Here is a 26,080-nt window from a genome sequence, read left to right on the forward strand (position 1 = left end):
ATGAATGTATTTGTATTTATTCCCATTTGAGTCATTCAATTAGAGGTCGTGAGAGCCCACATTTTGTTAAGACGACCCTGCTCTATCCCTAACTGTATTTGTGGGCGCAGATTACGCAGCGGGTCTGTTTTTCCATCTGAAGCCTTGAGCCTTGGCCGAACAACGGGTTGGCGTCGTCTACCTGTAGCCTTAACTTGACAGAAAGAGGGGAGCGTTTTAAGAATGGGGGGAAGAGCATTCCCCTTTAAACAAGGTGGGCTGAGCTTATTTGCAGTTCTCGCTCCTATGGCAACCCAATAGATCAGCATCATGAATATTCACAGTTCACCAAAACGCACCCTTACTAATGGATCAGTGATGTCAGCGGTGCCTGGAACGCTCTCCTGTATTTTTCTTTTCTTTGACTGAATGTGTCTGGTTGTTTGATGGCAGCTGGCAAGACATCTGGTGAACAGAGCATCCTTCGTCTTGCATGACCTTTCCCTCGTCTCCGTATCACCGTCCGTCGGGCACATCCCCTCACATGTCACGCTAAGGTGACTTTCAAGCAGTTTTTTCCACTTTTTGCGCACAATGTCCAAGCGGCACAAAGATGAGCATCGGAGAAGCAGTGGCCAAGCGGTGCGTGCAGCCCGTGCGTGAGGACATATGCAAAGTGTCAGGTAGTGTTTTTATGGGAAAGAGTGCGTCTCATCTGTTCCAGCAGAGCCACGGCGGTCCATGTCATGTGCAGCAGGCTTTCAGGGATTCAGATTAGCTCCAGACTGATCGCTCTCACAAACGCACACAGGGAGCGCGGGGCTGGTGGCAACAATCGTCTCAACACATCCTAACAACAAACTGGATCTATTGAATTTTCTCCACTGGGTCTCAATGTCATAATGGACAGGTTACACTCCTCCATGCGTAAAAGGCTCTACAGTTTGCCACAGCACATTGGACAGAAAGCATCCATAATGGGCGAGGGAGAAGACGCAGACACGGACACCCGGAGGAAGAGCATCAGGATGAAGCCTCTGCCGTCGCCGACCTCTGGGGGAAGCTGCAAAGGCATCGGGGAGACTAAAAGTGGGGAGTCCGTGATCATGGAGACGGACATAGGGAGACCGATGAAGACCAGCTCGAACGGAGACTGCCGGAGGTTTCGAGGCAGCCTCTCTTCCATCACGAGTCGGCATGTGCACGACTCGGACTCGGCGGAGGAGAGGCGCCTGATCACCGAGGGGGATGTCACCCCGAGCGAGGAGAGCCCCCCCGGAGCCATCGGCGAGGGGCCGCCGGACCAAGGCGCGCAAGGGGCCAGCGGTGGCGGCGGTGCCCAGAGCGAGTCCCCGGGTCAGCAGTCAGGGTTTATAAAGTTGGACGGCATCGACCAAATTCTGCCGGACGACGAGAGATTATATCAGGCTGGGTTCATGCACAGACAATTTGGAGCGATGCTTCAACCGGGGGTCAACAAGTTCTCTCTGAGGATGTTTGGGAGTGAGAAGGCGGTGGAAAGGGAACAAGAGCGGGTTAAATCCGCCGGATTTTGGATAATTCACCCATACAGTGATTTCAGGTATTCAGACACCTCAACACGTTCTCCAAAACAACACATGTTTTAGAATAAAGCATTAACCTTAACGTGGGTGCCTTACACAGGCCCAGATGTTTCTCTCAGTGTGTTTATTAGGACATTAATCACCTCAAGAGGAGCCCAGTCATTGTTTGCCCACCTCCATCACTTATAGTACCCTACTCCTTCATCCTGAAAGATTACACATCACAGTACAAATTGCTTTTCAGCTTTATAAAATATGATATATTAAATTTTAGGCTAAATTAATGATACATTTCAAGTGCCATAACACAGGAGAAGGAATATATTCATTAGTTAGGAGTCCTGTAGACACACTTTGTTGTGTTTTGAAGCACAACCTTTGTTAATTAGGCCAGTTTACCTAACTTGGGTAGATGCTAAATGGATAAATAATTGAATCCCTTTTAATGGTTTCTTCTCCACCATGTGTTCAGGGGACTTCATTTATCAAATTGAGGCCTTTAATTCACACTATCAAGCTTACATGTTGACTTTTCTTATGCCTTTATTCATGGTATTTTTTAAAAGCAACTTTTTTCAATAATTTAACTTGAATTATGTTTGATGAATATTTTTAGTTGTAGAGCAACTTTGACTGGATCCACATGTTTTATGTCTGTTTTAACAGTGTTGTCCCTGGTACTGACAACAGCAGCAAATCTTGGTCGAGAAAGTCCATAGCACTATTGTTGTCACACAAGTTTCCTTGTTAATGTCCTTGAGTATGTTATTGGCCACATACATCTGATTCATGGCCACACAGAGGCTCTAAACTATTAAATATGAGTAGATTTAAGGTCCCTTATCATTGCTTTCAAGATTTCTGGATATTACAAAGTGATTTTAAATATTGGATGAAATTAAATTGTTTAACTCAAATGCATACATATGCTATCACTTGATTTATCAGATGTCTTGTTTGTAAGAGGTGACAGGGAACTGCACATGTATTACCGAAAACAGTCAATGTGTGGCTTGATTCCACATACACTAAAGCATAAACAGGTGTGTCTATGAGCTTGATATTGTTAGATGGAGCTCATGATTGAAAGATACATAATTTGCTTCCTTCAGCCAATCCACTTAAAGCAAATTTGACAAAGTACATCTACTCCGACAACCTCGTACCTTGTATCGTGAGCAGGTAATGAACCTTAACCTTTTTTAATTGAAGACATTCTCCTCTAGTTTAATAATTCAGGCAAAACTATTTCATTACAAGCTGTGTCAGCCATGGCATTTAGCTCACCAACGCGTCCCCTACCTTTCATTTCAATCCTGCGGAGACATTAGCGTTGCTGTAAAAGGATTTAGAGCAGTATCATCCCTGTTACACATACTGTAACATTTCTCCTTGTCTGTGACATTGAATGCTGTCTTGGCAGCCTGTCTGTGATGGTTTTAATGACATGCGATATAGAACCTATCACTGACCACAAAAGGGTTCAGGTTTTTTTTTTTTTCTCCCTCAAGAACAAGATGTCTGACTTTGAAAGACATGTGAGTTGTAGCGCGAGTTGCTCACAGGCCCGGGGTGTCAGAGGCAAAGGCTAAATAAGACTCTTCCTGGAACAGAGAACAGACACATTTATCTGCCGGTTTATCCTGAGAGAAGGGACGAACATGCTGCGGTGGCTGACATCACTGGATGTTCTCTGATGAATTCTGAATTTAGGATGAACTACTGCGTCAGCTGTCTAAAGCTGTCATGAAAAGTCCTTGTTTTCTAAGTGAACTCTATATGTGTATCATTTAGAAGAGAGATTAAAGTAAAATCAACATAGGATTTCTTGAAATATTTAACATCACACTTCAGCTAATCCTACCCTTGATACAGACCCAGGTGATCAACTCTATTGTTTAGTGTTTCCAATCTGTCTTTGTTTTATTTTGCATTAACTCGCTGTCTGTCTCTACGAAGCATGTCGTCAGTGTTTGCTCAGTCAAAACCATAAAACAAGCACACGTCTGTAAAAGGCATTTGGAGCATATTGGTATCATGCTCATAACATTAAGACATCATACTGGATGGTAACTATTATTGCCATATCCGCACATGACAGGTCGTCATAAAGAAGTGAGATATGTTTATGACAGTTTGCCATTTTTGTCATGCTCCTCCCAGTTGGTTGTGTTTCCTCTGACCCCACTGCTCTCTTACTCACTGTGCTTAATGTCACGAGGAAGGCTGATTTTGGGCTCGGAGAGTCTGTCCTGATTCTGAAAGGTCATAGATTTGGCACCAGCGGTGAGTTTTGAAGTGTTTCTGAGCAAAGACGCTGAAACAGGGAATTCGTTTTACACCGCACTGCGGTTGAAAGGATATACATGTGTCACTCTCAGGGAGATGTTCTAAAGTAAATAGATAAATGAAAGTGCAGAGAGATAATTGTTTGGAAAATTGAGGTTGAGCCACTGACTTGTTTCAGGGGTCCGAGGGTGGATACTGTATATTACCACAATTAACCATATTGGCGATCTGAGCTCATTTAGCTTGTGGTCCAAGTGCTCAACACTGATTAGGTAATCACTCCAGTCTACAATTAAAACCACACATGTGGCACTCAATCAGGAGAGAAGAAAAAAATTGAGACTGGTAAAAGATTCTTGAGCAATTCTCTGTGACTAACTTAGAAAAGACATCAATATAAACCAACAAGAATCACTCATTAAAGTACTTTAAATGATAAAAGGTCTTTACTGATGGAAGTCAACATCCATGACAGCTTTTTATCTGTATTAAAATGCTTCAAATTATATTTGAACCCTGCCGGAGAATGTTTCATGTCAGTTAACACAGCATGTTGAGAGGAGCTACAACCCCTATTTTATTTTTAATGAACTGAAGGAGAAACATGATAGTTCTCAGAAACGAGGATGAGAAACAGGACAAGATGACTGTAATTAAAGTATACAAGGAGATGAGATGGGACCTTTTAATGGGCCTGCCGAGTCGAAGGGTCTCTGTGACTAAAAGTTGTATTCCCATGTCTGCATCAAAGCTTTGGCACTATAAGCTCAAATTAGAGTGTCACAAGGAATCACATAGTCATCACTGTGCCAGAATTCAGCAAAATCTCCTCTTGTCAAGTATTGTATAACGCTAAGAAGCAGGGGTGGAGCAATATCTTGCAATGGGGAAAAAGACGGATTAAAAATGGCATCATAATCCAATCTACAGCCTCATTTCCAGATCCAAAGCTGAACAGCTTCCTTCGATCCTGAACAAGCGTCTCCCAGTGCACAGATGTGGTCACTTAACCACAGGGTGACATCTTTAACCCTTAAAAAAGAGGAAACAGCATTCATACAAAATGACTGGTTTACAGAGTCATAAATAAGGATGGTTATTTCTGTCCCTAGGCAGAAGATGACCATAAAATATCTGTGGAGGTTTGATAGGATTATTGAGCAATACATGTGATTGGTGCTGAGGTTACTGCATCCTCTCTGTTCCTCACTGAATGCCTCTGTCTGATAGCAGCTCTGCTTATATCTCTATCGTGAAAATGTGACTTTATGATTGTTGTTTGAAAGCTGATGTGCTTTACAAGCTGGCTGAGACCTTTTGCTGATGCGTGTCCTTGATCATAAAAAGAGAGAAATCAAAGTCATAGAATCGTTACGCTGTGCTTTTTAAAAGAAACAGATTATTTCCCTGCTTGATTGGCAAAATGATATCCCTCTCACAGAAAGGATAATGCTCTATCTTTCCATGCCGAAAACCAGGTGAGAGCCTATTGACCAGATTCTATCAATGCAGCAGCATTGTGCAGAGTTCTAGACAAATGATACGGCACAATATTAGAATGCATCCCTCTGATCGGCAAGTGCCTTTTTAATTATCTTGTGGTTCAGAGCCCAGAGGACACATCTGTTGGAAAGTCTTCCACATTTCCCTGGAGAGATAGAAGAGAAATGTCGCACATTAGAACTTATTTTTTGCACTGAAGGCTCTATTAAGCTCCCCCTTTTCCTTTCAGAACTGTTTTGCCAATGCTATCAGTGAGGGGGGTCGGCCGTCCCGCAGTTTCTGTCAATCAGTTAAATCCCTTTGCTACAGTCATGTGAATCCTTCCATCCACTCTGCAAAGTCCACTTTTCAACAGCCCTTTATTCTTCCTGCACATCCAGTTCTGTTTCCCAGAGGACATGTACCTAGACAGTGGCAAAAATAAATCCTCTAAAAAAGACATCTTCCGATTTTTTCTTCTGTTATTTTTTCTTTGCAGAGAATACAGTAAAGGGAAGTAGAGCAAATGTGGCACATTAAGACTGTGATATAGTTCAAGGGAGGTAACTTTTAGGCAAGTGTTACTAAATTAGACGGTTTTCTCTGTTTTAAAAGCAAATAGTACCTATTAATTTAACCATTTTCTGCTCTGATGTTTTCTTTCTCTTGATGAAGTGACTCATAGCATTTTAAATTTCCTCCATTAATCCAAATAGAGAGATGTTGCTTTTTTGGGGGGGGGACAGCTTCTCACAGTATTAGCATATCTACTGAACATTTGCATATCTCAATCTTAAAAAGAGGAAAACTGTAAGGAGAAGCTCACAATACTTGAGAGAATGCTAACCTAACTTAGACTGCCCTTGTGTTTTCTGAAAATAATTTCCATAGCTTTTATTCTTTTGATGAATTTTAAAGAGATATTTAAAATGTTATCAAGCTTTAGCAGCCACTAACAGGTAAAGGGCTTTTGGTTTGAAAAGCACACTTACTGTACCGGTGAACACTTGGTAGTCCGTGTGATCAGATTAAATAACATTCTCTATTTCAGTCAGGTTGATTACTGGTGATTTGAGACTGCGTATTGCTATTGATTTGTTTGGATCCTGCGGGGCCTCGGGCTTGCCATCGGTGGGGGTGGATTATTGAAAAATGAGATGGAGAAACATACACAGCTGTGGCGAGGGTGATTCCCCCTCCCTGTGGCAGTGGCAGGAGTCTGAGTGAGAGTTACACAAAGGTCAAGATGAGGTTCTGGAGATGCAGCAGATGAGACATATAAAGGCTGAACGTTTGGAGCCCAATTTCAACAGTTTTTTTGTATTTCTGTTTTTTGGAGAAGTAAGTCTCAATGAATGTGTTTTAGTTGGCACCAATTTTTCAATGTTAACCTGATCAAGGCAATAATCTGAATAAGACACTATGATGTAAACAGTATTTTCTGATTACCTTATCCTGAATAAGGCCATACTCGGAAAAAGCAATAATCAAATCAAGACATTTGGAATTTTCTGACCTTAGTCCCATTACGTAGTCATGTATACATCTTAATCGCTTTATATTTCTATTATTTTTTTTACAGCATTTTGTAACATCGAAATACAGCAGTTACCAAATGCTTGCTGACTCATGTAAATGGTGTATCGTACACTTAACTATTTCAGGTTTGGGTTTTAAAACTGTAGAAATAACATTGGACATAATGGTGTAGTGGTTGTAATTTTTCAGTTCAGTTATATTTGCCAAGTTGCCTAGGTCAGTAGTTGGAATATTGGTTTCCATGTAAACATAGTACATGTACAGTAGATGATGATTATGAGATCCACGTGAGATCAACATGCTTGAAATAAAAAAATGAAAGTCCATACTGCACTGTTGTGATAAAAAGGCTGCTTGAGATTATACTGTAGGATGAATGTCACTCTCTTCTCTTGAGTCTCCATTAAATAATTCCTCCTTTAATTTAGTGCGGGTAAAACACGGGGATTACAGATGGTTCTGGCTGGGCCTGAAAGTGGGGTAATCAAAATAGGCTGCTGTGCTCAACCACGAACATTAGGAGCCAAGAGATTATTACGACACAATTTATTTAATGGAGGGAGCCCAGGAAGGATGTGCATGCGTGGTCGGTGGGTGGAAGGTTGCCTGTCATAGTGGCAAAATGATTGAGTGGTACCATGTGACCTCCTCGCCACGCACACTTTTGTGAGGGAGTGTGAAATCAGGACACGTGATGACAACTGTATAAGAATGGCCCTTTTTGTTCCTGCATGTTTGTAATTTCCACCCATAGTGACACATCATTTTATTTGGCAGAGAGCTGAGTTTAACCTTGGGAAAGTAATCTCCAGGTGAGATTATATTGATTGATTGGACATCATATACATTTTGAAAATGGGAAAGCCAGCTGCAAGCATTTTCTGGGCCCCACGTGTCACCTAGCTGCTTTGCTTGATGTATTTTGGTCACCTGACAAATATAATGTTATGTGTCCTTCCCGCTTCACCATCCTCTGCACTGCAACATCAATTTATAATCTCTCCGGGTGGATACACAGCACCGGGCGAGATCCTCTTTCAACACATTTCAGTGTCAAATGTATTTCTCTTGCCACTGGACAGATGTGATTATTGTCCCACTGACCACAGGTTAATGTGTCAGTTTCACTTATCTCAACATTTCAGGTTTGGTCAATGGAGAAAATGTATTATCAGGTCACATTTGAAATTCCTTGCATGTGACATGAGAGAAACCAGTTGACCTCTGTCGATCTTTGTGTTTGTGAAATCAGATTCTGGTTAAGCTTCATTATTCATAGCTAATGTTATTATGTTACAGTATACCGTTTGAGACCACTCTACCATTCACTTGAATGGATAAGTGGTCTCAGACTTTTATACATGGTTTTACAAATGGCTCATGCAGAGGAGACGTTGTGTAGGAGAGAGAGGATTTCTGCATGGTCTGAAAAAGTCTAAAATTTAGTAATCCTAATCAAGGCTGTGTATTGGCAAGGACCCCATGATATAATATATCACAGTATGATACGATACATATTGCGATATACTGTACATACCATGTCACTGAAAAGTGAACACACTGAATTGAAATGCATTTGCCAACATCATACAAAAGTAAAGTGCTTATTGTGCCAATTAAAGGAATATAAATAAGTACTGTATAACTCAGTGTGATAGTGATACCTACTGTATGCTTATTGTGTTTTCTTTTCCTGTGGCACAGAGACAATTATTTTACACCCAAACGCAGCAGGGACTCTGCTCATAAATCTCACTTGAAACATTTAGTTTTAATTTGACTCTGACATGTAATCAGTGCCGTAAGAAAGGCAATCAGCACAACACAGAGTATATAGGTGTAATCTTCCAATGATACCCAAGAGGGCATTCTTTACTTTGATTACAGGCACTGCAGTGACTCAGGCTTCTGCATCAACACCTAATTCATAACCAGACTAACCTTAATTCTCTCTGGTATTATTGCTTTTCCTAACTGTGTAATGAATTTATTCCATATTGAAATGTTTTTACATGTCTAAAGCAAGAAACAACCTGGTTGCCAGCAATCAACAGCACACTGTATTTTTTGGGAATTGTCAGCGTGGTTGGAATGAATTATTAAGATTGCTTGGGTGAAAATACCTCCTGTGTTCTGTCGCTCCCCTCTGATGTCTGCATCCTGGCACGCAATTTACACACAGACCTGGATGATACTTTCCATTCAACTCAGTTTTATTTGTATGGCACCAAATCACAACATATATATCAAGGCACTTTGCAGAGTAAGGTTGAGACCTTGCGTTTTTATCGAGAGAAACCCAACCGTTCCCATGATGAGCAGCACTTAGTGAAAGTACAGAAGAAACATTGTTTGCATGTACTTCTCTTGGTTTGTTATTGCTTAGTCAGGAGCCAGATGGCTGGGATTTGCTAATTTGAACAAAGCTATGAGGGTCCATAGACAAACAGTCACATTTTATGGCAACTCAATACACCACTGAATGTGACCTAACGCACAGACCAACCTAATACATGAAAGGACGTCCCTCTGCACCACATGCAGTTGAAATAAATTCAAGAATTACCTGCACACAACATTTTGACCCTGATTTGTCCTTGAGTTGGAGAAACATGTTGAGAGACTCCTCAGTGTTAAATTCTGCCTTAATCATGACTATAGGTTTTTATGTCTCGTTTAGTAACCAAATCACCCCATCCTATGGGTTGACCTCTGGGTGCATGCTGCAGCCTCTTTTCTCCTCACATAGATTCTGCTATAGGTAGTACATACAGGTTGACCTTTTCAGCCCCGACTGTGTCCCAGGTGGATTCTCACACCCCTTGTGTCCCCCCCCCAATCTGATAGGAAATGGCCAAGATGTGAAACTGGCACTGACATTGTATGTTGCTTCAGGGGGCGGACGAAATAGAAGAAACGTCATATCCAAAAGCACTTTGACACTTATCATTACCAAGTCAGCTTAATGGGAAGGTTTTATAAAGTTCAGTGACAATAAGTAGATTGTGCCAGAAATAATAGTACTCTAGGTGATGTATATAACGTGTTCGTGTGGGTGGGTACCTGTATTTATTTCTTTGTGAGGACCATTTTGAGCATAGACTTTACAGAGTGAGGACATTTGGGAAAGTGAAGACATTTTGGTCGGCCCTCACTTTTTCAAGGGCTGTTTAAGGGTTAGAAATAGGTTTAAGTTTGGCTTTTTCATTCAATTATGATGGTTAAGGTAAGGGGAATGAGAATGGAAATCCATTATGCCAAGTTGTCTTTGATAGAAATGCACTGCTCAAAAAAATGAAGGGAACACTTAATCGTCACAGTATAACACCAAGTAAGTTAAACTTCAGGTTTATCAATCTGTCCATTTAAGAAGCAAAAGTGATTGTGAATCAATTCGACTGCTTTGGTGCAAATGACAGTGACTACAGGTGCAATAGAGAGACAAAAGCAAGACAACCCCCAAAAAGGGAATGTTTTTTTTGGCAATTTCTCTCTCCTTATCCTTCCTGACTATTCTTCTCTAGTCTTGTGTTCTGCTACTGTCCTTGTCACGACTGGTAACATGAGACAGTACCTGCAGCCTAATCAGGTTGCACAGGTAGTCCAGTTTCTCCAGGATGGCACATGCATACGTGCAGTCACAAGAAGGTTAGCTGTGTCTCCCAGCACAATCTCAAGAGCATGGAGGAGATGCCATAGAAGGGTATCAACCCAGCAGCAGGACCTGTATCTGCTCCTTTTGTGCGAGGAGGAACAGGAGGAGCACTGCCAGAGCCCTACAAAATGACCTCCAGCAGGCTACTGGTGTGCATGTTTTTGACCAAAGTTCAGAAACAGACTACATGAGGGTGGCATGAGGGCCCAACATCATCTAGTGGGACCTGTGCTCGCAGCCCAGCACCTTGCAGCTCGATTGGCATTCGCCAGAGAACACTTGAATTGCCAGGTCTGCCACTGGTGACCCGTTCTCTTCAAAGATGAGAGCAGGTTCACACTGAGCAAGAGTGACAGGTGTGAAAGAGTCTGGAAACGCTGTGGTAACTTCATCCAGCATGACTGGTTTGGCGGTGGGTCGCACAGACCTTCATGTCATAGCCAACGGTACTCTGACTGCTGTTAGGTATTGGGATGAAATCCTCAGAGCGATTTTCAGATCTTAGGCTGGTGCAGTTGGCCCTGGTTTTCTCCTGGTGCAGGACAATGCCTGGCCTCATGTGGCCAGAGTGTGTAGGCAGTTCCTGGATGTGGAGGGCATTGATGCCATTGACTGGCTCTCACGTTCAAACCTCTGACCTAAATCCAATGGAGCACCTATGGGACATTATGTATCAGTGCAGGAGCTCATTGATGCCCTGATCCAGGTCTGGGAGGAGATCCCCCAGGACACCATCCACCAACTCACCAGGAGCATGCCCAGACATTGTCAGGAGTGCATACAGGCACACGGAGGCCATACACACTTCTGAGTCACATTATGAGTTGCCGTGATAAAAGTCACAAAAAATGCCAAATTGACATCTGTATGATGGAGCCACAGAGAGTTTACAAATCTTCATGCCAGTTCAAATAATGATCCTTCATGCTCTATACTTGTTGTTCACCTGTGACGTCCATCATTCCCTTGTTAATATTTCTCTCTCAAGCATCTGTGCACCGCAGACTTGGCAGGACGATGGCATTTCCACAGAGGACCTCTCCACGGTTTACTCTGCAAGAATGTATAGAAGGCTAAAGCACTTTGGAAACAGTGGGGTTTCCACTCAGAGTGGACAAGAGTCCAGTGCGCTGAATAAAGAACTCTGTGTGTGGCTTACAAGATTCGCAGGAAATGCTTCCCTGGATCAATGTGTTAGGCCTCGCTCCGCCACATGCTGTGTGTCTAGAAGACTTAGACAAATGGCTGGATTATGAGACATGCAGTGGTGAGAGACAGATTGTTCCCACTCCTCTCCTGTGTGTGTGTGCGTATGTGTGTGATTTATCTTCACCATCTCTTTACTCGATCGCATGTCCTCTTTTACCGACACCAGTTGTGGGTTGTACTAAGTTATCCAGTGTGTGATTGAATATGGGACAGAAATTTAACGTGTATAAATCATATGCTTTTTCTTACTCAGATTTGATTAAATCTATTTTAGTATTAATAAACCTCATACTACAAGGTTGAATCACTGATTGGATGTGTTGTTTCCGTGTGGAGTTTGCATATTTTCCAAAAACAAGCAGATTGGGGTTAGGTGAATTGGAGACTTTAAATGGACCATAGTTGTGAATGGTTATTTGCATCAGCCATGCGATAACCTGGCGACCTGTCCCGAATGTAGCCCGCCTCTCACCCAATGTCAGCTGGGATTGGCTCCAGCCCCACAGTGACCCTCATAGGATAAGCAGTAGATAATACATGGATGAATGTACCTCATACTTTATTTTTCCATTAAAAAAAGAGAGATAGTGTTACGTTTCCAAAGCTACACCTCGAAGTAAAAACAGATGATCTCTTTGTTTAGAGGACGATCTCCTCACACTCTCTGTCTGTGCCCTCATGTTGTACAGAGTCTAATTTTCTATCACTATTTCCTCATTTTCTTTTCTTTTTGAGCCCCTACTCTTCCTCTCACCCTTTGACCTCAGATCAGCATTTTGGACATGGACAGAAAAGCCTTTCGTTGCCGGCACTCCATTTGCTGATTGCAGCCCCTAAAGTAGTGAAGATAATGGCCCGGCACTGGTGCAGCCTAGAACAAGGGCATGAGGTGATGGTCTACTGCCTGACCAGCAGCCAGTATTACACACTGTACATTATCATAGCACTTCATCTATGTTAAGAGAAAGCCCATTGCGCCATCTAAATCTCCCCCTGGCTTTCTCCTGTTCAAGTGTGGGCTGGTGGAGTATATATTTTTGATGTGTTCAGCAGTTGGGAGGCTCTTGCCTATGTTTCCTCTGCCACACTCTGTGGCTGGCTGACAGGGGACCCCTCTGACATGACCCTAAGGACCTTGCGAGAGATAGCAAGGCATCGTGATAAAACATAGATGCAATTAGTGGCAGGATGAAAGTCCACAAAGCCGGAGTGCAGATACTGGCACATGCTAGTAGGATAAGTGAATGCTGATGGCCCCAGCTAGAGAGCTTTCTTTACTCTCCGCTTCTTTACTCTGCCACTCACTGTCTCCCTGTTTACTTTTTTTCTCGTGAGACTGCAGATTACCTTTGTACAGTTTTTGTTTCTCAGAGCAGATTGTCAGCAAGTTCTGCTCTGTGAAGCTGGGAAGGACTCTGTGGGGTGGCGGAGACGAGGACAGGGACACTGAGTAGCCACTTGTGGGACCGGGCAGAGCATGTCCAGCAACAGCCCCCACCCAATAAATAGAAAGTATCCCAGTGGGATGTGAAGGGGGCCACAAAGAGACTTCTTCTGAGCATTCTTCTCAGTGGGCTCCCTGATTACATCTGGTCATTCTGCAAAGTACCTCTGTTGATTTCATGATTTAGTCAGAGCTCTTAAGTGCACACTTCTGAGCTCTTCAAACATCACTACAAGTTTATCGGCTGGACTTCTTTCACTGAGTGGATCTGGGGCATAATCTTGAGTGTCTGGCGCCAATGCTACAGATGTCAGTGAGTTTCCCTGTAAAATTCCTACCCTCAATCTGTGATTTTGAATAAAGTTGAAGTGAATCGAAGCCGTTTAATTCCAATCAATTCTGGTATTATCACACAAATGAATGATTTTAATATCTTTTAAACCATTGATGGAGGATTATGTGCTGTGTTTTTGTAAATACACCCTCTCATCCACTTAGAAAATGATGTTTTACATCAGTTGAAGCCAAAACCACCATAGTGCACTGAACACTTAATTACACACATGTAGACGTGGGAGTAATTTTCAAAGTAAAAAGTATCTAATAACTTAGATTTAGATGTTTTAGTGTTAGTCTGTGCTTTGAAAGATCTGTCAATCAATTTCAGATTTGCTGAACTTGTGTTTGAATTTGTGCAGCTTTGTTTAACATTTGCAAGCGCAAAGAGACACCTATCAATCTAATGATTACAGAAATCTGTGTCTGTCTGACTATGGCTCCAATTCCTGGAGAATCATTCATCTGATTTACTTCACACTTGGTATGTGTATTGTGAAAGGCCCAAGAGAGGACAGTGTAGAATTGGGTGCAATTTGGACAAACAATGCATTCGATATTAATAAAATTTGAATAAACAGGTGAGCAGCGCCCTGTAGCAGCAGCAGCTGGGACTCATCAGTGACAATGACAACAACAACAACTGATTATCCAGTCGAGGTACTGAGTCGAGCTTTGCTGAACTTTGAAAAGACAGGAGTTGAACAGCTCTTTGTGCAGCAGCAGCTTCAGGGTTCTGTGGACTGAGTCCAGCAGCAGGTCTTTACTTGCCGTGGCTCAATTACAGCCTTGTCACTTTTTCAGTTTCAGAAAGAAATCTGCAACCAGCATCACCACAGGCCAGGCAAACAGGCCATTCCAAATTGCCATGTTTGGAACAGGCATTGCACTAGTCTGTTCTACTTCAGTAGATGTGACATTGGCCTTCGTATTGTCTTTCTGTTGTCAATGTTGAATTACAGTCCCAGACAAAGCTTCAGAGGTGAATGAAAGATCATGCGCTGTGCCCGTATACCTTGATGTCCTACCAGTAAGAACCACCTGTAAATCTTATTTATGGATCTCTTTAAGCAGTGTTAGCTAAGGTTGACTCCTTTCAGTAACTTTTTGCTACTCCTCTCCCCTCAGCAGTGTGGTGGAAATTTGACCTGGTGAGACTTCTGAAATAAAGAGATCTGAGAATAATAGTCTTTTAAGTATACTTTATTCCCTGCAAGGAAGGTCAGACAATCATACTGCATGCAAAGAGCATTCTGCAGAGGGAATGACAAAGAAACATTCCCAGGCATGTGCTTTTATGCAGATTTGGTGAATGTGTGTGTGTGTGTGTGTGTGTGTGTGTGTGTGTGTGTGTGTGTGTGTGTGTGTGTGTGTGTGTGTGTGTGTGTGTGTGAGTGAGTGAGTGAGTGAGTGAGTGAGTGAGTGAGTGAGTGAGTGAGTGAGTGAGTGAGTGAGTGAGTGAGTGAGTGAGTGAGTGAGTGAGTGAGTGAGAGAGAGAGAACCGGGTGAAAAGTAAAATCCCAGAAGATAAGACAGGTTCGAGGTCTTGGTGGGGAAGACGAACCCAGTCTCATATGTGTGGCTGTGACGTCATCTTGGCAGTTAAACAAGCAGTAATGGTATACATGAACAGAGATAATATATAATATAGTATAGTGGTATAATTTTCCATTACAGCAGATGTTTAGAACATCCCCCCTGTCTTCTCTTAGCCTAAAGTTGGGGAGATTTGCCTCAATACCTCTGATGAAATCTTCTAAGCCTGGGTTTGATAAAACATTGTGCCTCACCTAAATATAGCCACCTGCGACTGCACAGTCCCAGTGTCAGTGATGTGCTTGCAGTGTGCCTGCCGGCTGTGCTTAGCAAAGACAGCAGCATTATGACAGTTCATTGGAGCAGGTGACAACAAAAATAGGATTAACCCTTTTAACCGGAATTTCTTTTTTGTTTCTCCTCAACAGTTATATCTTGCTGTGTTTGACAACTGGCTTGTTAAATAACCTTTGGTTTACTTTTTATGGACAATACACAATACAATACACATGTTTTGTTGTTACAGATGTTTTCCCATTAAAGTGTGACAGGCTTTATCATAGCTCTCCTCTCCCTGTGGCTGTAGCTTACGTAAAATGTGATTTTTTTTTAACCTCTCACAAAAGCCTTTTTTATGCTTAATTTTCATTCAGTCCACTTCTTGTATTCATTCAAAAAATAGCATCAGGCTTCATTTGGCTGGTGCTGTGCTCGCTCTTGTTAATCTGGTGCCAAAACAACTATTCATGTGGCTTCAATGGAGGGCAGCAGCAAACAAGTGTTTTAACCAAAATGCCACAAGTATAATAATAATAATAATAATTATGTTGTTGTTATTGTAATGTATTTTTGATATTTTTTCTTCAAGAAATTACTTTAATAACAGTAATATAATAATTTAATAGATTAACTCACTCTGGCTTTAAAAGTCATTAAGGTGGATGTGATACATTTTGAATTAAACTGTCAAATAGTCTTTTAGACACCATGTGAGTAAAAAACATGAATTCTTTAATATTTCATTGATATAAAAATAACCTTGCCAGTAGACAATTTCACTCAATCTGAAATTTATATTACATACCCATTAAACTCAATTAAACTATGCCCTCGGTTTATAGCTAAATAAAAACAATATAGATTTTTCACTTAATCGTAGTTTTTATTTCAATGAAAAGCTTCCAAGCCAATCTTTGTGTATGCTGTTCTTCCCCTCTCGGTACATCTGTGCATAATGTTGAGTGGGGGCAGAACTGGTTCACTTTGGGTGGCGTGTTGTGTCAAACGGCCGCTTTGTGTGGAAATCAAGTCATTACAGTGTGTGAATTCTACTTAATTTTGTCCATGCCAGAGAGCTAATGCTGGCTAACAGCTGTCTGCAGACATCAGCCTGTTGCCATTTAACACAAACAGTGCAGAGGATTTAGTGAGCAGACTTGCAGCTTCTGGCCTGTCTGAGCTGTAAGTGATCATTAGAGTGGACGTCTGTCTGTATGCAACATCTAATGCAGCTTTCACAAACAAAAAATTAGATATTTTAGACGAAGATGTTAACAAGTTATCCTTTACCAGAAGAATAACAGCAATGGTCATTCAAAATGTCTAAATTTAATGATCAAAGTTTCTTATTTCTGACATCCTGTCATTTGTGGTCATGAAATTAATTTCTGCTCAGTAGCAAAACTTTCCTCCCAACATTCAGTGTTGTTGTGTGCTGTTGATCTGGTTTAACCTGCTAAGCTAACAACAGAGAAACAGTTCCAGTGAAATACATGGGTTTACACTAACACTTACACATATATGCACATACGTACTACAGGCACATAGACAAACAAAAAATACGCAGTCCTCTTCATAGTGATGCACAGGTCTGATAGGATAAACTGTCAAATGTGATTGATGCACACGATTTACATTTAAAATACCTTTACTTTCAAGGTCATGGTCAAAGTTTGAATATAACACTTTTATCAATGTTCTCTTTTGTTTGTTTCCTTATCTTTTTAATAGAAATTGCTCCAGCATTAAATGTTTCCAAAAAGAATGTGATATTTTTTCTCTCATACCTGGAGTTTTGGTATTGAAATATATGTTTGTCTGACGAGAGAACACAGGGTTTGTGGGAGCTGTGTGTTGATGTGTGTTGGTCAAAATGAAACCAGTTTGTGGGGCTGATATTTATCATAACATGAGTCAGAATTTTCAGGCATAGTCTGAGCAGGACCCTGATAACACAAATCTTCACAGAGAAAATTGGAGCAAGCAAACACACACGCACATACACACTCACACACAAACACACACAGCAAGCAAATGAATTATTCAACAAAGAAACTGCTTTTTTATGCAAAAACAGATACATTTCAATCATTTGATCAGCGCAAATCGCATTTACAGTGCACACAATGTCGGCTGGTGTCCTTGTGCGTGAATGTGTGCGTGAATGTGTGTGTGTGTGTGTGTGTGTGTGTGTGTGGAGAGCACCCATTTTTCCTCTGCTGTTCCCATTCAGTCATGTAATGACACTGACACTTTTACCTGACATGACAGATAATCTTGCTTGTATGTGACGCCATCATTCTCCCAGCATGGTGGCCAACAGATAGACATCTCTTCAAGAGAAATGTAAAAACAAGAGTGCAGATATGCATAAACAAACACACATACTCTCCCTGTATATATATAGCACTATATATAACCTATTCCTGTGTCTCTTGTGTCCCTTGTGCCTGCCTCCTCAATTTAAACATCTGGGCTACTGTGAAAGGTGAGCGAGTGTCCATCTCTGGGTCTCAGTCTCTTACAGGTAGGTGTGGGCTGTGAGGGTGAGGAGAATGAGAGAGGCTTATCATGTAGTCACATGCACTCTGATGGTGACAACATGTTCCTGCCATCCCTGGTCACCCCACAGGAGAGCAGAGAGGGCTGCAGTCTCTGTCCCTTCAGACTGCAAAATGTCAGGGATCCCTTCATCAGTACAGCAAACCCTCAGCACCATAGTTAGGTGTGAGCCATGCTACTGTGCCTCTTTCCCAGTGTTTCCAGTGTTTGTCTGCTTATGCTGGCCCCATTTAAAGAAATGAAATAGTTTCACTCAAGTCCTGCAAACATTCCCTGCATTTATTCCCTTGTTGCGCCGCAACAATTAAACACAGTTTGTGCCCCAGGCTGTTTCAGGAGGTAAAGAGTGTTGCCCATTATCCAGAAGGTTAGGTTTCGATTCCCAGTCTTCCCATTCTGTGTGGACAAGATACTGAGCCCAAATTTGCACCTGACGGCTGTGACAGCAATATGTGATTGTGTGATAAAGTGCTGCACATAAATTTGTGTGAATGGGTGAATGGCAAAACTGTACAGACATATAAATACAGACCATTTAACACATACAGCTCTGATGTTCTCCAGTAACCTCATAGTTGCATGAATAGAGTTTTGTCTTTTATTGGAGTTTTTTTTTTCTTTTCATTTGGGGTTTTTATGCTCAATGTTTTCAAAAAAATTCAAGCCCTAGCTAGAGTCTCCACTTAACCTAACCCCCATCTGCATGTCTTTGGACTGTCAAAGGAAGGTAAAGTACCTTGACAAAGCCCACATAGTCACTGGGAGAACATGCAAACTCCACACAAAAGAAACCTGCCCAAACAGGGATTCGAAACCAGTAACCTTCTTGCTGTAAGGCAACAGTGCTACCCACTGCTTGACCTCAAACTATATAAATAATAAATAAATAAGACGTTTCTATCTCCATCCACACTTGAGAGTATCACCTTCATATCACCACTGCCAGGTCATTGTATTTCGCTTTTATTTCCCTTGAAGACCGGCTGTTCACCAGCATGCAGTGTGGGTCTGTGATTTTGGATGCACACAGAGATATGAAATTGTTTAATGCCATTGAAACGTCTTCCCTAACATCCCGCACTGTATTTATAGAACAATATTCCTCTGTCAGGGTCCCAGTGCATAATAAAACACAGTAAATGGATCCTTGCTATGTTTAGGTGGACTGACCTCCATTAGCAGGCAACCGCAGAAGGGAAAAGTAGAAATCATGAGCATTTACTCTACACAGGCACGCACATACGCACATGCCACACACTCAGCATGTGTACAGATTATATGTACACAAGAAAAACAGAATACATCGGGCCTGCTACACCGCACTTCTGCATGCTTAGTTACTTGTCCCAAAATACATTTGGGGGTCAGTCACGGTGATATATTTGTTTTCGGGATGTCCTTAACTTTCATACGGATCTCTGCACCTGAATGATTGGTTTTATTGGGAAAATAAATTTGATGGTATGGTACCATGAAAAATGCCAAAGATGATGATCTTTCTTGTTTTTCTCTTTTATGTAGGAATAATTTTCATGCCTTTCTCTTTGTATTTGGTAAGATGCTTTTGTACTATGAGCATACAGCAGCTGCTGTTAATCTTACCAATCCCCATACTCCTATAACCAGTGAGGCTTGCTCAAACAGGTGGCAGCTGCGGCTCTGTTATGTCAGGGTGACATTCAGGGGTCTTAAATAGCATTCTGTCTGGTTATTCCTCCTGTAAAGATGTTGAGGAACTCCCCTCTGGCGCTGTTTTCTCCTTCTTTCAGTTTGTTTCCTCACTCTGTCATTCATACATTAACATCTAACAGCTGGCTGAGGTTTTGCTAAAAGGTTTGACATCTTTGTCAGGCAACCACAACCATGGCTTGTCTTTTTTCCTGGTTCTGAAAGACCCCCTGTTGTTGATCTCAGAGTGTGTTTAATTGTATTAACCACAGTAGCTGCATGGCTCCGGGGATGGCAGTGTTAGTGTGTCGGTATTATCAAGTTAAAGTTTCCATGGTAAACATGATATCTGCTTAACATGTTTGCTTAAGCGTGTTAGTGTTGTCAGTGCAAGGGCCCCAGTGTGCAGCGTCACAGAGCTGCTGGCATGTTACTCTTGTCATTATGTACTTGCAAGTAACTTATGCATGTGGTGTGCATTTTACCACACACACATTTACCACATGAGGATTTGCTGCTGCTATATTGTATTCATACATAATGTAGGTTGTTTTTTTTACAGTGGGCAGCATATAGTGGTTAACACTGGTGCCTCTCCGTGGCCTTTCACAGGGGTCTTTCTGTGTGGAGTTTGCATGATCTGCCTTTGTCTGTGTAGGTTTTCTCAGGACACTCTGGCTTCCTCTCACGGTCCAAATACATGCAGATTAGGTTAACTGGCAACTCAAAATTGTCTTTAGGTGTTAATGGGATTGTTAGTGATTGTTTGTCTCTACATACCTGCTTTCAGACATGCACTGAACATCCACTGAATATTCTCCTGACGAGTGAATAGTCAGTGTATGAGGACGCAAGTGTCTGAATTAGTTTCTCCTGCACATTCTCCGAGCCCATGTGAGAATGCAGCAGGATATTGTCCAGAGAATTCAGTGTGAGCGGGTTGGTGCGTTTATGACGATTCTAACATGAGACAAACAACAAAACTGAACAAAATAACAAGAATACAAATATCTCAGGATGAAAGAGAAATGCTGTACAAACAGAGAAGTGGTTGATGTGCTGTGAAAACAAATACACGTGGGGGTGCTGGAGCCAATTCCAGCTGACATCGGGGAAGAGGCATGGTATAGAAAATGGATGCTTATTATTACTGTCTGCAGTTTGAATACCATCTTGAAGGACAATGCCTCAGTTTTTTACATAAGTAAACCCATTCTCTACAATGTACTTACATTGCCACTAGCCAAGGAATTCCATATGCTGTATAAGATCAGTAATACATTTGTTTAATTTTGCTTGGTACTGCAGTTTTCACTTACAATTGCATTGCTGCACAATGATAATGTGACCTTAACAGCAATGAAAGCAGAGTTGATGTCCATTGAGATGGATTAAAACAGATTTTATTATAGTGAAATGAATGAAAACAAGTGTAGTTTGGAAGAAGGGAAAAATACATCGGGCTGCTTTAACTACACTGAGCATCGGCTGTTTTGTTTCGTATTTAGTTGTAAAGTAGCTGCAAAAATGCACTGACACATAATTTAATAGTGTAAATTAATTTTATGTGTGATCACAGCTGAGGCAAACAGCGAAGCAAAAGTGAGGATTTTCAGCTGTAACAGGTACTGAAAGAAAATTATTATCTTATTTCAATGTTAGCAGACCATGTCAAGTGTCACTCCTATTAGTGCGCTGTGTAGCTCACACACATGCACAGGCTATCTAGCATTTGTAATATCAGGGAACATGGCATTATGAAGAACAAATGTCATTACCTATGTTTGCATTTCTTGCTTTGAAGTTTTTTCTTGTCCTCTCGGGCTTTCAGTCGTAACATGAGCAAACACAGTGGTGGCGAGGTCTGTCTAAATATAACTCCACTTGACAACAGAAGACACCCTTTTACTTTGAAGAATTCCAATTACTGTCACCGTTTCCTCAGTGTGAGTGTGTGTGTGTGTGTGTCTGAAATAGTCATGAAACCTAGATGTGTGTTGGTGTGCAATGTATCTTTATGTATGCATGCTCTTGTAAACTGTTATCCAAGCACATTACAACCCAAGCATCTGGGACATGGCAGCCTGTGTAGTTTTCATTTTTCTTGCTCAAAGTGATGTAAAGCCTGTCCATAGATATCTCATCCCCTGAGACAAACATGACAAACAATTACATAAGAAATGTAGAGCTATTCAAGTTTTAATTTGATAATCTGAGAAATAAAAAGGAATTAGAATATTACTTACACAAAAAAGTTAGCTGCATCAAAGTTTGCATATTTAAATAAAACGTTTCTTTAATAGCAATATGGACATCAATGTTTTAGAAACATCTATGGGGATATTAAGGAATAGTGGTTAGGTACTTTGAGTTCATGTGTTTATCAAAAGCATCAGACAAAGAGAAAATGCTATTTTAGATCCAACTAATCAATTAAAGTTAGTGTACGTTGTTCCCTGAAAAACTGCTTTCTAGCAGTTGTCAGTCAGTGCATGGTCAGGTGTTTTGGGGGCGTAGCTTTGACTAGAGTGCGGATGGAAGGGGGTGGGATAAATCAGTTAGCTTTTGTAGCCTGCTGCTGCTAGCTACAAATCATCTAACTAAAGTAAACACGAGGAAGCGAAGAAAAAAAAAGGTTCCTGATGATTCACAAGAAAGTATTATGAGGAAAGGTTTGAAATTATGAACCAAAAACAAGAACTGAATTTTTACTCAACCTGACTTAATTTGAACCAAACGTCTTTTTGGATCAGGCCATGTGACCGTGTAGAGCAGCAGCCCCCTGCAAACCCAGGATTTATTTACTTTAACACACCGTGGATGAACTATGAAATCAGACATCAGCTGCAACAAAAAAGTAAAACAGCGGTTATTACCTGCGGTGCTCTAGCAAACTTCCAGGAAAAATGTATCTCCTACCCTGGTTATGTATGTAGCATAATTTCTTCTTTATTTCTTATGGCCCCACTCTTAAAATTGTTTTTTGCTCAGAGACAGACCTTTATGGCCCAGTTAACGGTGGGTGGATAAATCATAGGAAGCTCACTGGGCCGGTGCACAATGCAGAACTCCTGCCTGTGGTGCATTGTGTGGAGCATCCAGGATATATCACCTTTAACACAAAAGACCCAATCTGGATTCAATTACTAAGCCGGCCAAGAGTGCAATTTATATCCAAACTCTGAGGTTTGGAAGATGAACGAGGTCACAGCGCAGGTTGTAATTAACTGTTAACCCTCACTAACCTTTGAGTTGTGATTTACAATTTAAACACAAATAGCTTGCATCATGTCGAGCTGTCTGCTGGCATGGTGGAGAGGTTATATATGTGTAGGTTATTACACCATTATCATAGTGTGTTTGTGTAAGTTTGCTTTCACCACACTGCACAACACCCAACATATAAGCAGTCTATCTCATAAGACATTACAGATAAATAGGTGTAACTACAGTTATACCCTTGGTCTGTTGATATTTACAAAAGAATTCTGCCATGCTTTTTATATTTTTGTATAAGTTGTTCATAGCAAATATTTTTCCATACATTTCAATTTACTGAGATGACCATGATAGACATCAACACTATGCTATAAACAAAGTGGATTTTTAAGCACACCTTATTCCAAAGATCTTAGGGTTGAAAGGCAAAATGCTTGCTTTGGGAACAAATTTGGGAAACCACACATCAGATATCAGTGTTTCTTCTATGATTTTTTAGCAGTGGGGGGCAGACTAGCCTCCAGCAAGAAATGACATTTATTTAGTTATTAGTAATTGGTGTCGTATCGCGAACGCCTACGCCTGCGTGTGGCAGGTGAACTGCATGCGCAAAATTTTTTGGAATGTTTGTGTTTATAGGAAATGCATGCCTCATAAATTGTAGAGTGAATCAAAAAAACACAAACTAAACGTCATGTACTGTTGAGGTCCTAATAACTTCTGATTAGTGTTGGTGTTTATTGTTAAAGTGCAGTTTGAAGCAGGGGAGTGGTTACTCTGGCATGACACAAGGCAACTGGGCCTAATGTGCATTTGCCCTAATCCTGAAGCAGTGGCAGTAATTATTTTGTTGCAGCTGGAACCTGGATATATAGTGTGTATATCATGCATCATACCATATACAATGAGTTCTTGAACTATAGAGCACAGTCTGCCACCCTGTAACTCTCTCTATTCTTCTCTCTATCTAGGTTTTACTGGGACTTGACCATGCTGCTGCTGATGGTTGGCAACCTCATCATCATCCCGGTGGGCATAACGTTCTTCAAGGATGAGCACACGCCCCCCTGGATCGTGTTTAACGTTGTGTCCGACACTTTCTTCCTCATGGACCTGGTCCTCAACTTTAGGACAGGCATTGTCAAGGAGGACAACACAGAGATCATTCTGGATCCGCAGCAGATCAAGATTAAGTACTTGCGCAGCTGGTTTGTGGTGGACTTCATCTCCTCCATTCCTGTGGACTACATCTTCCTCATAGTGGAGACACGCATCGACTCAGATTTCTACAAGACGGCGCGCGCATTGCGGATTGTCCGCTTCACTAAGATCCTCAGCCTGCTGCGACTTCTGCGCCTCTCAAGACTCATTCGCTACATCCACCAGTGGGAAGAGGTATGAAAGTACACTTCAGTGTTTACTGTATATGTGTAGTATGATATGATCTGCACAATTTTGTTTACAGCACCCCCACACCAGTGTCAGCTCTTATCCTGTCAAACTCTAGTGACACCTTCGCCGGTGTCTTGTACACCCCCAATATTTTGTCTTGACCTAAAACCCCACTGAGAGTATCACTGTTTTGTTTTTTGTGGGTGTGTGTTGTGTACATCCCATTTCACCCCTTCTCCCTACCCCTTGTTTTCAAGGGTTATCATGCTCCATTTTAAGGAGTAGTGGTGGAAAATCTACCCCTACGAATTGGTAAAGCCATAACACTCGCCCCTACCCCTCAATCCCAACAAGAATCACAACACCCTACCCCTACGTGAAAACGTGCAATACTGAGGGGTAGGGCTAAGGGGTGAAATGGGATTGAGCCTTGGTGTCCATGAGAAAAGCAACAATGTCCATTTGGCTATATTTTGGATTGAACCTGAACGTCAAAAGGAAACAGTCACTCAGTAGAGCGCATACCTAACGTAATCCTGCTAACAAACAAACATACAAACAAACGGACAGGGGTGAAAAGTGAACATTCTTGATGGAGCTAACTAATGAGGGAGTCTACAAACTTTGTGAAGAAAAAGTGGTAGCATCTGGAGGCAACACTTCCTCTCAATGCTCGCGCGCACGCACACATGTCTGGACTCCTGTCTGGAGTCATAGATAACACCAGTATTGTCACAAGTTTATTTTCCAGTAGGAGTGTTTTCAGGCCGTGGCATCCCTTCCCTGTATGATAGCAAGTTGATTCACACAGAGAGAGACAGAGAAAATACCAAGGAAATCACAATGATTGACAGTTGTACAAGGGTATTGTTTGATGAAGCTAGTCAAACACATAGGGCTTCACTTCCTAAATCCAATTATAATCCAAATGGTAGTCCCATCCTGGGGAACTACTGTGAGAATGTTTGCAGAACTCACTACCTACCCCTCTCCCCTGAGAAGGAAATATGGATAGATGCTGCTTCTGATTACATCCATCCCTTGAAAGCAGTGAAGAGGTTCTTTTGCTGTACCCCAGTCACCAATAAGTTGATGAAGCTGGGATGTTGATTACCATTTTCTCTCTGTGTGCCCATCCAGCTAGCAGTGGGACTACAGAGCCCAGAGAGGCTTGATTGTAATTGCGACAAAAAATTAGAAAAGTTCCCATCACTCTCCCTGGATGGATCTTGTTGTTTAGTCTCAGAAGTGAAGCATCAAAGTCTCTGCGTGGAGTCGACACCAAAGACCCCCATCAGAGAATAATACGGGACAGTCAGAGGTATAAGATGGTTAGATGTGAGGCTATACAAGGTAATGTTTCCAAGCGAGATTTATGACGAGTACGAGCAGAGGTTCTGCTATGAACGTTGTCCAGTCACGAAATACAAGAAACACTGGATAATTTAGTAAGAGAGCCCCCCCCCCCTCTGAAGCAGTAGCAGAGCAGGGTTGAGGCTTTAGTTCAGGGTTTAGCGTCTCGATGAAGAGTGCTTTGGCAACATCAGTGTGCATGGTCATAATACAGATATAATTTTAGCAGCAGCCCTGCATCACTCCAGTACATGATGTTATTGGTGTCAGGGATTAAAGCAACATTTTCACTTACTAGTCAGATTGTTTACCTCTGCACCCGGAAACCATTTAACAGATGGTCATTGCACTTAATGTGAGGACACACTGGAACAATACAAGTCCTCACAGTATTTTATTTTCTCTCTTAGTGTGTTTATTACCCAGAAATGACATCACAAGACAATTACTTTTTAAACTTATTGTAATACTAATTAATTTCACTGCACTTATATTTTGTAATTGAACCCTAATATTATTTCAAACTCTCTTAACATGGGTTTTAAAAGTATGCTGAAAATAATTGAGCCCCTT

General features: G+C 41.6%; 1 protein-coding gene across 1 annotated transcript in view; it reads left to right on the forward strand.

Moving 5' to 3' along the window:
- The first annotated feature begins 347 nt into the window (after positions 1-347).
- Positions 348-26,080, forward strand: part of hcn4 (hyperpolarization activated cyclic nucleotide-gated potassium channel 4) — a 73,856-nt gene continuing 48,123 nt past the window's right edge. The window contains exons 1-2 of the mRNA XM_034581344.1: positions 348-1,561; positions 23,734-24,157. Coding sequence (XP_034437235.1) covers positions 882-1,561; positions 23,734-24,157 — 1,104 coding nt within the window. The 5' untranslated portion in view covers positions 348-881. The remainder of the gene's footprint in view (positions 1,562-23,733; positions 24,158-26,080) is intronic.

This window comes from Hippoglossus hippoglossus, chromosome 3, assembly GCF_009819705.1.
Source record: "Hippoglossus hippoglossus isolate fHipHip1 chromosome 3, fHipHip1.pri, whole genome shotgun sequence".
Taxonomy (NCBI): Eukaryota; Metazoa; Chordata; class Actinopteri; order Pleuronectiformes; family Pleuronectidae; genus Hippoglossus; species Hippoglossus hippoglossus.